The following is a 15,876-nucleotide window of genomic DNA, read 5'->3' on the forward strand; positions in this document are numbered from 1 at the left end:
TATTAGGCTCAAGTTGTAAGAGCTTGCAAGCCATAAGTATTCATCTTCTCTTCAAAACGCTCTGATATTCAAATCATTTTTCATAAGTGAATCTAAAGAAAAAGATTACCCTGGATGGAATATCCAATCGTAATCCCGAATATTAGGCCCAAGTTGTAAGAGCTTGTAAGCTATGTATTCGTCTTCTCTTCAAAACACTTGTAAATATTTAAACTTTTTTTTTCTAAATAAAATTGAAAGAAAAAGATTACCTGGGTGAAAGATCCAGATGTAATCTCGAGTATTAGTCCCAAGTTGTAAGAGCGTGCAAGTCATAAATACTCGTCTTTCAAACCCAAAAATACATCCAACCAATCAAACTCTTTTTTTCACCGTAGTGCGATCTTTAAAACCTTTTCATAAACGAAAGACATCTTGTCTTAAGATGATACAAAGCAATGCTTCATCCATAATTGTTGAGTTGAGATAAGTGACGTTTTTCCGAATGTTGATTTGTAAATCCATTCGATGTGATGTATACGTTCGCTCCTCATTTGTTTTGGGTAAAACAATGTTTTCTTCGATTAATATAATATAGCTTTCGCTAAAATCGACTAACAAACAAACATTTTCTACCCAGAACTACGTAAGCCTTGAGTTCTCTATTGCACCCGGAGATACGTAGGAGCAGGATTTGTAAATCTTGTCAGGCCCATTAATAAAAAACTTAGGTATAGTCCCCTTCGTTTCAAAATCCAAAAATATTCTTCTCTCTTCTGTTATTTCTTTCCCACCTAATAACTTGAGAAGCCTAACATTTCTAAACTAACGCTAACGCGCACAACTAACCTAATGGTTCCCGTTGAGTATAACGGACGTGAGGGGTGCTAATACTTTCCCCTTGCGTAATCGACTTCCGACCCCTGATATTGGTTGCGGTGAGTCAAAGAGTCGCTCATACTCATTAACAGTTTAACACGCTCTTTTTTATTTTACCAAATTAAAAAATAAACGTTAGAGTTATTGAAATATAATTATATTATATTTGATACAAGATGTCAACGAATGACACCCTCTTACACATACACTTAAATTTTATTTTCAACATATAATAAATTATTTAAAATATGTGTAAATATTATTAACTAATAAAATATATAATAATAAATATTTAAACAATTTGATTTTTGTATACATATTCACCATGATAATATCAAATAAATTACCATGATAATATCAATTGATTCAATGATTCACACATATGCGCGTGCGGCTGCATGCACACACACATGAGTTTCGATTCATAATAATCAAAATAAAAATGTCACATTTTAAATTCTAAACATGATTTGGCTCTTTGCTCGGAAAAATTGTTTCTCGATCTTCATTTCCCTTCTTCCTTCTTATGTCTCCAAATCCATTGTAGTTTGTTTCTTTTTCTTTTAAGTAAGATAATTAATTTTTTATACTTAAATCAATTCCTTTCCTAATTTTTTTTTATAACAAAACTCCAAAGAGTGTTAAATTTATAATTTTCAATTATAAATTTAGAAGAAAAAATAATTGATATGCCTATAGAGATGTGAGTAGAGTAGCACTAAAATTAAATAATTATATCATTAAATCATATTCCGTTTTCTAAAATTAGTTAAACACATAATGAACAAGCTTGCTTTCTTCTTCTTTGTTCGGTCACAACTTCTTGTGATGAGTCACAATGGACCTCTAGCCTCATTCAAGACTACAATGGAACCCTTGTTCTAATAGTAGATAAAAAAATTGTGGGAATTTTTCAACAATTCGAGAGACTATAAATAATGTGTCTGATTTAAGTTTAGAGTACACTCTTGTCATAATTGATTCTGGTATATACAGGTTGTATTTTATTTTATTTTCTTAAACTTTTAGTATTTTTTATTTTTTTAACCACAAATTTATAGTATTTGTTTGATTTTATACTTTTAACCACAAATTTATTAATTAAATCAATTCTTTAAAAGATCGATTTAAATAAAATAGATAAAAAAGAAAGTTCACATTTTTGTTAGAATATCATTAAAGAAAAACATTTAAAAGATGTTTCTGTTTTTTTCATTTTTAAATATTGAAATGAAAACAATTTTTGAAAACAACCAAATAAATAAATAATATTTCTCTTTTATATCAATACCACTAATATTTTTAATATTTTTAAAATCAACTCTTCCTAACATGTTGCAATTGTAGTGTTGATAATATTGGATGTTTAGTTGACAATTATTTCTTGAATTAATTAATTAAGTTGTTGTTTTTTGAGATTGATTTTAGTAGAAATTGTGAGAATTATATTCTTGGAACTACTTAATAAGAAATTTTTTACATTAGAGAGTGGTGAAGAGAAGTTAATAGAAAGTGTTAAGTGGTTATGATTATTAATTAATTAATTTATATTTATTAATTTTAATTATTATTATTTTATAAAATTTATAATTTTTTAAGATTAATAATTGTTATTTAATTTTATTACTACTATTTATAAATTTTTGATTGAAATTTTTGATTGAAGAAATTTGTAGTTTAATTAACATAGCGAGATAGATGCATGCATGAATTTCTAATTTTTAAATACTATTGTCGTATCTCAAAAAACACGATCTTGTAAGCGCGTCGCACGCTCGAAGATGATTAACAGAGTTGCCATCAAATTTTATTTATTTTCAAAAAAAGAAAGAGAAAATATCAATAATACCTCTAAAAGAATGACAATGATGTGGTCGTCGCAACCAAATCGAGTTCGGAAGTCAATTATGCAAATGAAAGGTATTAGCATCTCTCACGTCAGTTGTACTCAACAGAAACTATTTAGTTAGTTTTACGCATGCGTGTTAGCTTTAAAATGTTTGCTTTCTCGAGTTATTAAACGGAAAAATAATAGGACTAAAATGTAAGTCTTTTATTAGGGTGTTTGACGAGACTTTTTATTCTGCTCTTACGTATCTCCAGGTGCGATAGACAACTCAAAGCTATATAGTTATGGGTAGAAAATATTTGTTTATATGTCGATTTTAGCAAAAGCTATTTTATCACAATCGACGGGAAATATTGCTTATCCAAAACAGTTAGAGGAAAGGACGCTTGCATCAGAATAGAATGAATTTCTAGTATCAATATATTCACGGGAAAACATCTTATCAGTGCATTTTTATGCATATTCTTTCACTATTATGTTGCAACAATTCTAGAGTGTTTTTTGTTATTTTTACTATTTTAGCGTGTTTCCTTAGTTTAGTTTATTGCTACATTTATTTTAATTTTGTATGGTATTTTCTGAATAAACAGTTATTTACACTTTTTCACTTCGCATATCATAACTTGAGCTACGAGATTTGAATTAACACGTTCTAGTAGGCGTTGAAAATATGAAAGGATAAGGTAAAAAGTTTCATGTTGAAGTCAGAAGCTGATTCGAAGTGTGGAAGACTCAAATAAATCGTTTTAGTTTCAGACTTTAAAAAATAATTAGTTTTGAGCTAGTTTTGGACAGATTTTTATGTTTTCTGACCCGGTTGGGATTAAAACCTGAATAATTATCTCCTTTAACCTAAGTCAGTTGTGGTACTATTCATTCACCTAATTCACTATTCACGATTTTATCTTTCCTTTTTAATTTTCATTGAGAACTAATCCCTAAGGCGAATTCTCCTGATTTACGGGTTCCACCGCTTTGAGGTTATAATAATTTCAATCCAAAATTTTATTCCTTTCAATTTTATTATGTGATTCTTACATGCTTATTTAATTTTCAGAGAGTATATTGATTTAATTTGATTGTCTATGATCCTTAACTATAATCACGTTAGCGTAGCTTTTTCGTTATCGTGTTTGATTAAGTCGCGTTTGCTTAATACGCAAGAGCTTAAATCCATTTGCTTAATTCAGATAATAGGAACTTACATCACACAAACCCAATTGCGCTTGTCAGTGATTTTGTAATCGAATAGGAATAAATAATTCGTTTAGCGGACTGGAACTATAATATCTAGTGATAAGTCAGAATCCAAATCAGTAGGATTAGCCGTTTTAGCTTATTCGTAATCAAATCATTTTTACTGTTATTTTGTTCGAACCTAAAATTTAAAACCCCTATCATTTTCAGTTGGTAAAATTCAATATAATAGTCTTTGGGATACGACATTCAAGTGTTTTTTCCCTAAACTACAGTTTTTAATTACTCGTGTTTTACCCGTGCGCGATAGCGAACCAAGTCACTTTTCCCACTCACACATATGTGGATAAGGCGTTGTTTTGCATCGTTTAGAGACGAAATATATTTCGTTTAAAAAAGAGTTTGAAGGTGAAAGCCAAAAGGTAAAAGGTTTGAATGTGTTGGACATATTTTTTGGTGATGACGAGTGTTCGGATGGTCGAGATATCCATCTCGTATCATAACTCTCGAGAGCTCGTGACCTACACCGTGTGCCATATACGTCTTATTTGAGAAATAATTTGATATTTTTAGGTATTTTGGTTGGACGACGAACATTCGGGTGGTCGAGATATTCATCTTGTATCCTAACCCTCGGGAGCTCGTGACCTACACCACGTTCCTTTTTCGTCCAACCTCGGGAGCTCTTGACCTATATCACGTTCCTTTTTTATTCTTATTTGCTAAAAGATGTTAGATAATGATAACGTGTCTTTTGTTTTTATTTGATAAAATGCACTCAATGTTGATCGAGGTTTCTTTTGTGTTGCAGAATGATTTGAAATGAAATGAGGTGTTTTTTTTAGAAAAGGGCTTGGTGTTGACCAAGTTGTTTTTTGTCTCAAAATGATTGATTTTATTAGTTTGAAAATATTTTTGATGTTGATCAATATTTTTTAGTTTAGAAAATGGTTGATTTTATTTTTGATCAATTATTTAATTAGTTCATTTAAACTAACTATCTAGAGGCAAAAAAAAAAAGCAAATAAATAACTAAAATTACGATCAAAGAGACGGGGGTACACTTGTTATTTGGAGAATAATGCAAATAAAGATAAAGAAAATAATACAACAATATACAACTTAATAAATTCAAATCAATAAAAAATGACAAAAGAGATAAAAAATAATGATTTTTTTAATTAAAAGATGATTATTAAAAATAAGAGGAAAGATTAAAAATAATTATCTTTTTTAAATAGGTTTCTTTTTTTTATATTTTTTAATTAGACATGATTTTAAATAATTAATAAAAAATAAAATAAAAAATTTACAAAATATCTATACACACTTAAAAGAGAAAAATAAAAAAATAAAAATTAATATATATATATATATATATATATATATATATATATATATATATATATATATATATATATATATATATATATATATATATATATATATATATACAAAACTCAAAAATATAAATATTCATAAAATAATAAAAAAATGCAAAAGAATAAAAAAGAATAAATAAGAAAGTATATATGGGCTAGGAAGCCCAGTTAAAGGGGTACCAAAAGCAAAATGAAGGGTGCAAGAATGATGGGTGTAGGTCTAATGGTCTTTCAAGCCCACATTAGGAGTCAACCGTGTTGACTCAACCTTGTTGACTCAACCAGGGGCGCGGAATTAACTTACTTGCAAGTCATATAAAATCTAAGGCTTATGAGCGCGCACGTTCGCGAGATTATGGTGGGTAAGTGCTTCATTAGAATACTGGTTGACTCAACATAGTCAACCAGATGGAAGCATCAGGCGGTGCCACTTAGCGCAGATCAATGGACAAAAAGAAAGGTACATTAACTCAAATGAGAGAGAGTATTCATTTCAGAAATAAATTTATCTCTCTTCTTAGAACAAAGTCTCCCACCTCTCTTCTTTCACCTCAAGAACAACAACAATCCCTGCCCAAAAAACAATGAAGATGCGAAGGATAGGCGGTGACGTTCATGAGCCAGACGATGGTGCTCATGAACGTCGCGGCGCCGCCGCCATCGGGGTTAGATAAACAACTCCCTCATAGGGTTTTAAGATCCTCTTAGTTCAAAAGTAAACTCTAGACCTCTTAATCCCTCCTCTAAACCAAACAATCTGACAAAACAGAGATAAAACCCTAAATTTCAAAATCTACCAAATCTCAGTGATTCAATAACGAAAAACACGATTAAAGAAGTACAAATAAAATGCAAGCAAGAATCAACAACAAAATAAGTTATCAATGTGTGAAATTGAGATATGCAAATTGATAACTCTCTAGTCATTACCAAAGCGGAGAAATTACCATCGGGGTTAGATAAACAACTCCCTCATAGGGTTTTAAGATCCCCTGAGTTCAAAAATAAACTCTAAATCTCTTAATCCCTCCTCTAAACCAAACAATCTGACAAAACAGAGATAAAACCCTAAATTTCAAAATCTACCAAATCTCAGTGATTCAATAACGAAAAACACGATTAAAGAAGTACAAATAAAATGCAAGCAAGAATCAACAACAAAATAAGTTATCAATGTGTGAAATTGAGATATGCAAATTGATAACTCTCTAGTCATTACCAAAGCGGAGAAATTACCATCGGGGTTAGATAGACAACTCCCTCATAGGGTTTTAAGATCCCCTGAGTTCAAAAATAAACTCTAAATCTCTTAATCCCTCCTCTAAACCAAACAATCTGACAAAACAGAGATAAAACCCTAAATTTCAAAATCTACCAAATCTCAGTGATTCAATAACGAAAAACACGATTAAAGGAGTACAAATAAAATGCAAGCAAGAATCAACAACAAAATAAGTTATCAATGTGTGAAATTGAGATATGCAAATTGATAACTCTCTAGTCATTACCAAAGCGGAGAAATTACCAGGTAAATCTTTCAATTCTTTGCTCTTTATTCTTCGTTGTTCCTTCTACACTCTTCTTTCTCTTCTTTTTATTTTGCTCTTGAGATTCTTCCAAATCACGGTTTAAGATGCTAGTCAAAACACTCCAGTCGACGAACCCATTCTTGTCGACTTGTGTCAATCAATGCCAATACTTAGCATTTTCGTAATCCATAATTCAATTGACTTTTACCAACTAAAAATTCTAAGCTAACATGTATATAATGAAAGGAAAAGGATTACCTCATCGGCTAAGAAAAAAGAAGACATGGACACAAGTCGCTATGCCAGGTTTGACTTATTAAATACTATGTGTGAAGTATATTTTTTATGTTTGGGATGCCTAAGCATCGATACATATGATCTTCCATTGTGTTTATTCCATTTTAAGCTCTATACAATCCTTATACTCTTTTGTTGCATCTTTTTAGCCTCTCTCCTTAGGTTTGCACTAGATATTTTTCAGGATATCTAGACTTACGCTCACTTAATAGCTATTGAAGAGTATTCTACTAATGTGTTCTAGAACCATGGTGATAGTCAAAGAACCACACTAGAAGTTGTTTGAATTATTAAGATTAATTCTAATTTCCTCACATGCTTACTAGATAAAACTTGCATTTTACATCTTGAATATGTCAGTAACATTTATTCTTATTCTAAATATCTATTTGGCATTTATATGCAGACACCTAATGACATTTATGCCTTTTTTGTTCATAAATGAGCAACATAATATTGAGATAGTGATTTCTTAGTTTCTTAAACTGGAAAGTAATGTTGTGACAATGATGTTGTGCTTGACATGGCCAATAAACAACATTAAAGCTTATGGTGGATTGTAATGAGAAATGTATATTGTTTATTGAAGTTGATGCAAATGTTACTCTTAAACAAGTCTCAAATCAATTTTTTTTCCAATGTATGAGTTTATAAAGCTTTAAATACATGAGGTATTGCTTAAGTAGAATAGAGTGACAATGGGCCTTAAAGTATTAGACTATTGCAGTAGCTAATGGACTTTTGGTCCAAAAATTTCTTTTCAATAATTTTCATATTTAAATTCCTTTAATATTATATTATAAAAGTTATTAATAATTTATAAAATAAAAAAATTAATTTTAATTAAAAATGATATAAAGTCTAACGTGTTGTTAATGTAGCAGTGTCACGTCATTAACAAGGACGTCATATATATATAAAACTAGACGGGGACCATGAAAATTCCAAGGAAATTAAGTTAAGAGACCAAAAAACTAATTTTTAAAATGGAAGAATTAAAAGTTAAAAAATATCAAACTAGGGGGACCAAAAGTGGATTTAAATTTTTATTTTTTATTTGGAAAACTCTAAATATTTCATGTTAGTACATTATGAGTTTGAGTGAAGATGTTAGATAATATATAATGAGTCTTTATTTATAGTTGAGATATGAGTAGTTTAGTCTATTTATGTCTTATTATATATTCTCTTTGTAACCTTTATTTGCATATGCATGGTGTTTCTAATCTTATAGATCATTATAAAAATACAGGATTCACTAGAGCAAAAACAAATAAGTCTTCCATGGAGCATAACATTAGATACAATAAAGACTTAAATACAGTTTTGGTCCCCCTATATCCATTTTGATAACTTTTTAGTCCATATTTAAAAAAAATCACTTTTATGGTCCCTTAGTATTAGATTCAATGTTTTTTGTCGTCCCCCGTAACAAAACATACTATTTTGCTCAGTTGGCATGTGAACCTATGATGTGGCATTTTTTAGCTTTTGCCATGTCATTAAAATACACGAATTTGAATAATAATTTTAAACCCTCATGTTTATTACCCTCCTCCTCGCATTCTACTTCACTTTCATTCTCAATTGCAGCAACATGATAGACCAAAAAGAGGAGTGGTTTTCATGAGTTTAGAGGATGACGTTGGATTCATGGGTACGAAACTCGAAATGGCGAGTTATTTTGAACTTAACATAGAAGTTGTTCCTGGTACCATTGTCGGTTTCAAAGAAGGCAACATTGTCACTCAGAACAAAGCCGAAGCCACTATCGGTTACAACGTTGTCCAGATCAGTTATTGTAGGGTTAGGGACAGGAAATTGGCCAAACTCGAAATGGATCATCTTGAAAAGGCTGGAACCATTCCTTTGCGTCATCTTTAGGAGTTTTGTCTTCAAAATTTTGAAGGATTTCAACCTAATCAGCGCCTTGTCTTTGAGAAACTTTTCAAAGAGGGTGATCTTGTTGATATCACTGACACCACCATTGGCAAGGGTTTCCAAGGCTTTGCAATTTCATTTCTTACTTTTTTATTTAATTTCTCATTGTTTTAGTTATTATTATTACTTTAAATAATATTTCATGTATTTTAATGATGTGGAAAAAGTTATAAAATGCCACATCATAGAATCACATGCCAACTTAGCAAAAAAGATTGTTTTGTCATGGGGGCACTAAAAATCATGGAATCTGATAGGGGACCATAAAACTGATTTTTTTAAATGGGGATTAAAAAATTATCAAAATGGAGGGGGACCAAAACAACATTTAAACCTACAATAAATAAATGTTGAATAGCATAGACCAATTAAAATCATAGGAACCCTTTTCAACCAGTATGAAAACATTTTTTCTCTAAAACATCTCCAAAATCTGTTTTAAAGTATTAGGGCTCCATCCATCGCACACACACAAAAAGTTAAGATGATAACAATATAATCTAACATAGTTAACATGTGTCTTTCCAACTACTCCATTTGTTCCAAATTATAATATATTTTGGGTCTTTCATGCAAATTAAGAAACATAAATATTGTTGTATGAAAATGAAAAAATCATGTTTGATTTTACAATAGTGTCATACATCCCAAAATTAGTTGGCCAATCAAGGTATGAGATTGACGAAGCCTATTTGAGTATATGGATTCTTTGAAGTCGAGTTGGCATGACAAATCGAGTATGGTAGAGTTAGCAGACCGGATAACCGAGTTGTCATCTACTAATCGGAATCCGACTAGGACAAGAGACCTACTAATCGAGATCCGGTTAAGATATTCGAGTAAGTAAGGAGGAGCCGGCCTCCCATAAAGCCAAGAATGGTCTAATTAGTACAAGTCGAGTCCGATGACAATGTAAGCATGCCATTTGAAGGGTAATAAGAAACAGTTACAAGGTGATACATTATGACAGAGAGTTATAATTAGTGAATATGCGGATGTTACATAGAAATTATAAGGGCGTCAGACATTATTGTTAGATGAATTTATGAAGGATATGGAGAGTCCAGCAAAATGGGGAGAGAAGGAGATGGAGACCTATAAATAGGAGGATGTTTGGAGGATAAAGGATGAGAAAAAAAAACAAGATAAATACATATAACAGATATCCCCAATCATTCATTTTAAGCTCTCATTGACTTAGAACAAAGAAGTCAACCTTTTAGTATTTTTTAGTAAGAACATGTGTCTTTCATTTATTGCCTATGAAAGAGAAATTTAAATAATTGAAAGAAGAAATAGTAATAAATGATAGATGCTATATTGGGAAAATATCATTAATGTGGCATTGAAATGGTAAGAAGACTTGTAATTTGGGACAATTTTATTTTAAAAAATGACTTATAACTTGGAATTGAAAGAGTAAAAAGAAAGAGTTAATAAAAGTCACTAACCATTAATACTCCCTTCGTCTCATATTATAAGCAAAATTTGATTATTTTAGTTGTACCAAAATATAAGAAAAATAATTTTTTATCTCAAAGTTAATGATATTTATACCAAATATACTCTTTGTATTAAGTGAGTCCGTTTTTAAGATGTAATTAATGTGCAGACTCTATAAATAAGCATAATTTTTTGAAAACGATTGAAATGCTTAAGATTTTATTATTAACAATTAATATGATCGGTTAATATTCATTGAAAAATGGGTGGTGTATAATATCATTAACTCTACTTTACTATTGTGTTTATTTATAAAAGAGAAGTTACTATTCGTACTTCTATCGGTATAATTCATTTTTTCCCACAAAAATGAAAGAAGAAATATCATCTTCTGATTTATGAATTGAATTTGATTCATAAGATCTACTACTTTGTGTTGTTTAAGATTCATTTGAAGAAGATGGAGTGGATGGCTTCCATCAAAATGACTTTGAGGGAGAAATGAACTCTCACCACGATGTTGGACATGAGGTTGACGCTGTTGCTAATGAGATGCTTGATTTTGGACATGAGGTTGAAGGTGTTGCTAATGAGATATTTGATTTTGAACATGAGGTTGAAGATGTTTGTAATGCGAAGCTGAATTTTGGATATGAGGTTGAAAATGAGCTAAAGAGGAAAAATAATGAAGAGATAAAGAAAGTGGTTGATGATATGCAAAAAAATCTACATAAAAATCTACATATATTTTTAATTGTAGGCGTGTTATAATATGAAAGCAAAGCCACAATTTAGTTTATGTTTTGTTTTGTTCATTATTGTTTCTTATTGGAACCGAATGTTTTAACAAAGGTTTTGGAGTTGAATGTTTTTTTTTGTTATTGTTATTGCTTACTGAAGCTGAACTACTATTATGAAATGAGTGTTTCAATCCTGTTTCACGTATATATTGATAAATAAAATATTAATAAGACTAAAGTGCAAATGATAAATAAAATATTTTTAATATTTAAAATCTTATAAAATTTTAAATGCCTTACGACAATATCGTTAAAAACTTAAATATTGCAAATGTAAATACTGTTAATTTTGTAAGCATTTGATAATTTCCTCAACTAACTTCCTTTCACAATTTAATTGAGTAGCAAAATAGTCTGTCGAAGCATCACATCTTTTTTTATATGAGGAATTTTGTAATTATTTGATCCTCAGACTTTCATTATTTCAATCATACATGATTGCAGTGTGAGAAATATTTTGTTCGACTCCATGCTAGAGAAAGTATCATAGAAATTTTACACGACTTGAATAAATTTATCAACTCTCTTCGTCACATTCTTTTGTTGCAATGCTTGAATGGTTGGGAAAAAATCTAAATCTAAAATATTTAAATCAGGAGAATTAGGTGGTTGACATATCAAACGGATTTCAAATATAAATTCCTCATCGTTTATAGAAACATGACACAATACATTATCTTGTTGTATATAAATTGTTTTTGATACACGTTCTCGTGGTCATTTTTCTTTGATGGCTGGTAAAACTTTGTTTATTAAAAACATTCGACTAACTTCCTTAATGATGGAAGTAATCGGTTTTGTTTCAAGTGTCCTCGATGGTCTATTAACACTTGATCTTTTGCGGGTACTTTATCAACTAGAAGAAACACTCCAGTTTTTCTCGACCATGTTTCATTACCTTCGTTATCAAATCTAGGCCTTGCCACCGCAACTAAAAACATAACTTTCATGATGAATTTTTTTCTTGCAAGAACGATATGGTTCATCCTCATTTGAAAGAAGATAATAATTCTTATTTGTGTGTCATATAGAACTATTTTTCATCTATATGCACAACATTGTACATTGACCGAAACTTTGGATCATATAGAATGCTACTTTCTTCAAGCATGGACAAGCAAAAAATCTAAGACGAGCTTTCATATTATTTTCTGTTATATGAGGTTTTAGTGCACTTGAATGTCGACGCAAAACACATTTTTTTAAATACTCTTCTATTTTTCTCGGACTAGTTTCTAAGGAAAATGCTAGAGATCAAATAGGACTACGTTTAAGTAACAATAGACTATATATTTTCTCAATATCTAATTCAACTCTCTTCCGACCATAATTTTCTGTTTTCATATGAGAAACATCCCTCGTTTCTTTTGCGCGCTTCAAAATTCGATAAATAACATCTATAAATACTTGTTAGGAAGAAGTCAATTGTTTAACAATTCCTCTTTAATTTTTTCCTCAAAACTTGAATTATTCAACACCTAAAAAATATTATCCCGTTACTAAAAAATAACTTTTTTTCGGAAATGTTTGCACCTCATTGTGAAAATCATTTCCTGTTTCTTAAAATATGCTTGTAATAAGTGAAAAATCATTAAAAAAAATATTTACAAAAGCATTAACAAAATAACTATTCCATTAATTACAATATTGAGACAATACGCATGTAATAAGTGGAAAAAACATTAAGAAAAAATTATTACAAAAGAATTATTTTATAAAAGCATTAAGAAAAAAAATTAAAAAACAGTAATAAACATGCAAGTGGAATGGAAAAGAATATGTAACGCGCTAATAAAAAAATTATTTTAGATTCTCGGTGTATTTCATATTTTCTCTATTTTCTATTGTATTTATTGTATTGTGTTATTTAGAATATAAAATAATTTGAAAAGATAGTTTTGGTTTTCTATTTCTTAAAAATTTTCCCTCCTCGAAAAAACACGTCATTAAACAAATTAAAAAGAGATTTTAGAAATAATTTGGGAGGAGGGAAAAATTTGCAGAGTGGAAAAAGGCGCGACGGCGAGAGAGATGGAAAAAGGCGCGGCGGCGACGAAGATAGATCTAAAGCAAGACGGTGTCGAGAGTCTGAGCGGCCGTGTTCATCTACTTCCCTGCTGCATCAAGCACGACGGCCCCACCGAAGTTTCTCACTATTTCAAACCTAAACCTACCGGCGTCGTCGGAGAAGACGGTTTACAATTACAGCAATCGCATTTTAGAGGAAGGTTACTCGAAGGAACTACACTTCAACTTCCTCATAACTACTCTGGTTCGTATCTCATCTTCTCTCTTTCTTTCCGTTAAACTTTTTTTTGAAATCTTCTTTCTGAATATGATTATGATGATTTCTATATTCTGTAGGTTTTGTTTTGGGAAAGAAAAATTCGTCAAGTAAATCTGATGAAAGTTCTGATTCGTGGGAGAGCAGTGCAACGTTTAAGGATATTACGTATTGGAATCACGATTGCGTTCCTTCGCAGAATGATGATTTCTTCCGTGCTTTTCGTTGGATATCTGTTGCTGAAGCTGTAAGTTGTTTCTCACTATTTCTTCTGCATTTCAGTTCCATCTCACTAACTATTGCATACTTCATTAGTCATTGTTTGTTATCTAGGAGTTGAAATATGTGCATATTTTGGCTTCACCTTTGTGAAGACTTAAAATTAGTTTTGAATGTTTGGGAGTTCCTAGCTCTGTAGAACTGGCATGCCATTGTCTGTCACCGACATTTGTGATTATATTTAGTTTATTTAAATTATTAATTCATTCAAATTGTTACCGATGTTGACGTGTTAGTGTCGGGGTATCATGTCCTGTATTGTATTCGTGTTAGTGTCGGGGTATCATGTCCTGTATTGTATTCGTGTTAGTGTCGGGGTATCATGTATTGTATTCGTGTTAGTGTTGGGGTATCATGTCCTGTATTGTATTTGTATATGTGTTTGTGCTTCATACGTTCCTAGTTATTTTAACTTGATCTACGATTTGTAGATTTTGCCTTCAAACATGATTTTTGCAAGCAAAATTGTAGTTTAAGTTAAGTCACTTTTCCAGATGAATGTACCCAAACATAAATCATTTTATCTTAAGTTCACTTTTAACTAAAGTCAGTTCAACCATAAACAACACTTTCAAAAGGAAGAGAAAAATCACTTTTTTTAGAAGTTGAACTTACTCTGAACTCAATTTTGTTGGAAGTGAGTATGATTGTGAGTTATTTACTAGACTTGTTGATTAGAATTGAGTTTTATTTATACTAGGTTTTAAACAAATAAACAAACAGATGAATTTCTCAGCTTTGCTTTTTTTTTCTTAGCACATGTTCAGTGCACATGAATTTGTCTGTTACTTTCACTTCTATTCAAAGATGAATATTTCATGCACCAGCCACATTGTCACTTGAAATATATTGTGTTTGGCTAAATCTTGTTTATTTGTAACTTTGTTTGTTAAAGTTATGTTAATGTTGAGGCCTGATGGGGTATTATTTGTTGGAGAGTCGGAGGAGTGCGTCGGAAGTGTCAAACGTTCAGGATCCAAGAGACTTTGACACTACCTATCCACCCAAAACTTTAAGGCTTTGGATGAATATATGTTGTCAAGGTCTCTTGGACTGTGAACATATAGTCCATTGACACTTCCAGCACTCCTTAGAATCCCCAACATTATGCATCTTGATGAATGTCATATTATAAGTAAGAGACAGTTTCTCTATTCTCTCTCAGTTCTTCATATTTTGAATTGGAGCGTGTTTGGCTGATAATTACCTCAAGGCATTGTCTAGACACTTATCTTGGTCTTTTACCAATTTTCAATTCTATTATATTTCTTTATTAGACATTTTGCTTGCATGTTAGGAAGCAGGAACTGGGTAGTCTGTGCGTTGCCTGCTTGATCTCTTCGGTTAGGACTTAGTCATGACTATTCTTGTTGGGTAGGAGAGGTTGCAAAAAATATGCCCCTTGATGTATTTGCTTTTGATTCGGTTAATCCATTCAAAGTTTTAAGTAAAACAGAACAAGTCTTGATAAGAACAAAGACTTATGTTTGCATCAATCTGATTTCTGTGCTGGTTGACGTTACCTAACTTGATATTTGCTTGTACATGCAGCTGCATAGTCCTGTCACACCTGAGGAGTTAGCATCTTTCACACTCTAGAGGCATAATGTTGCGGCCTTCGTATTTACAGTTAATTTATTCCTGTAATTTATATACTTTTTCTGTACCCTGTCTTCAGCAATTCTTATGTATTTCCCCCTTTATACTATCATGTTTGTTCTTCAGTTTTCACTGTATGAATACAATTTGTATCATAGATGGAAAACTTGCTATCTCTAATAGGCAATAGCATATCATGTCTAGTCCCGCTTTCCCGAAGGAGGAAGATATCATAATTGTGGAGGCACTGTGAAGATGAGCCTGAAGACCTCATAAATTACATGGATTACGATCGGTTCTTAACGAGTGTTAATGTCTCAAGAGCGATCACTCTTGTTTTCTTCTACTCCCTATATCAGTATCATATTCTAAACAAATTCAACTTTTTCACATTATTTAATAAAATTCGTCAACATAA

General features: G+C 31.0%; 1 protein-coding gene and 1 pseudogene across 1 annotated transcript; both read left to right on the forward strand.

Moving 5' to 3' along the window:
* Positions 1-8,608: 8,608 nt before the first annotated feature.
* LOC127135784 (50S ribosomal protein L3-1, chloroplastic-like) lies at positions 8,609-9,167 on the forward strand (annotated as a pseudogene).
* A 4,069-nt stretch (positions 9,168-13,236) lies between these two features.
* LOC127138468 (uncharacterized protein C12B10.15c) lies at positions 13,237-15,638 on the forward strand. The gene is made up of 3 exons (XM_051064929.1): positions 13,237-13,568; positions 13,661-13,827; positions 15,411-15,638. Exons 1-3 carry the CDS (start codon positions 13,328-13,330, stop codon positions 15,456-15,458), a joined length of 456 nt encoding a protein of 151 aa, XP_050920886.1. The 5' UTR covers positions 13,237-13,327; the 3' UTR covers positions 15,459-15,638.
* Positions 15,639-15,876: the final 238 nt, after the last annotated feature.

This window comes from Lathyrus oleraceus, chromosome 4 (genome assembly GCF_024323335.1).
Source record: "Lathyrus oleraceus cultivar Zhongwan6 chromosome 4, CAAS_Psat_ZW6_1.0, whole genome shotgun sequence".
In the NCBI taxonomy this organism is placed as follows: domain Eukaryota; kingdom Viridiplantae; phylum Streptophyta; class Magnoliopsida; order Fabales; family Fabaceae; genus Lathyrus; species Lathyrus oleraceus.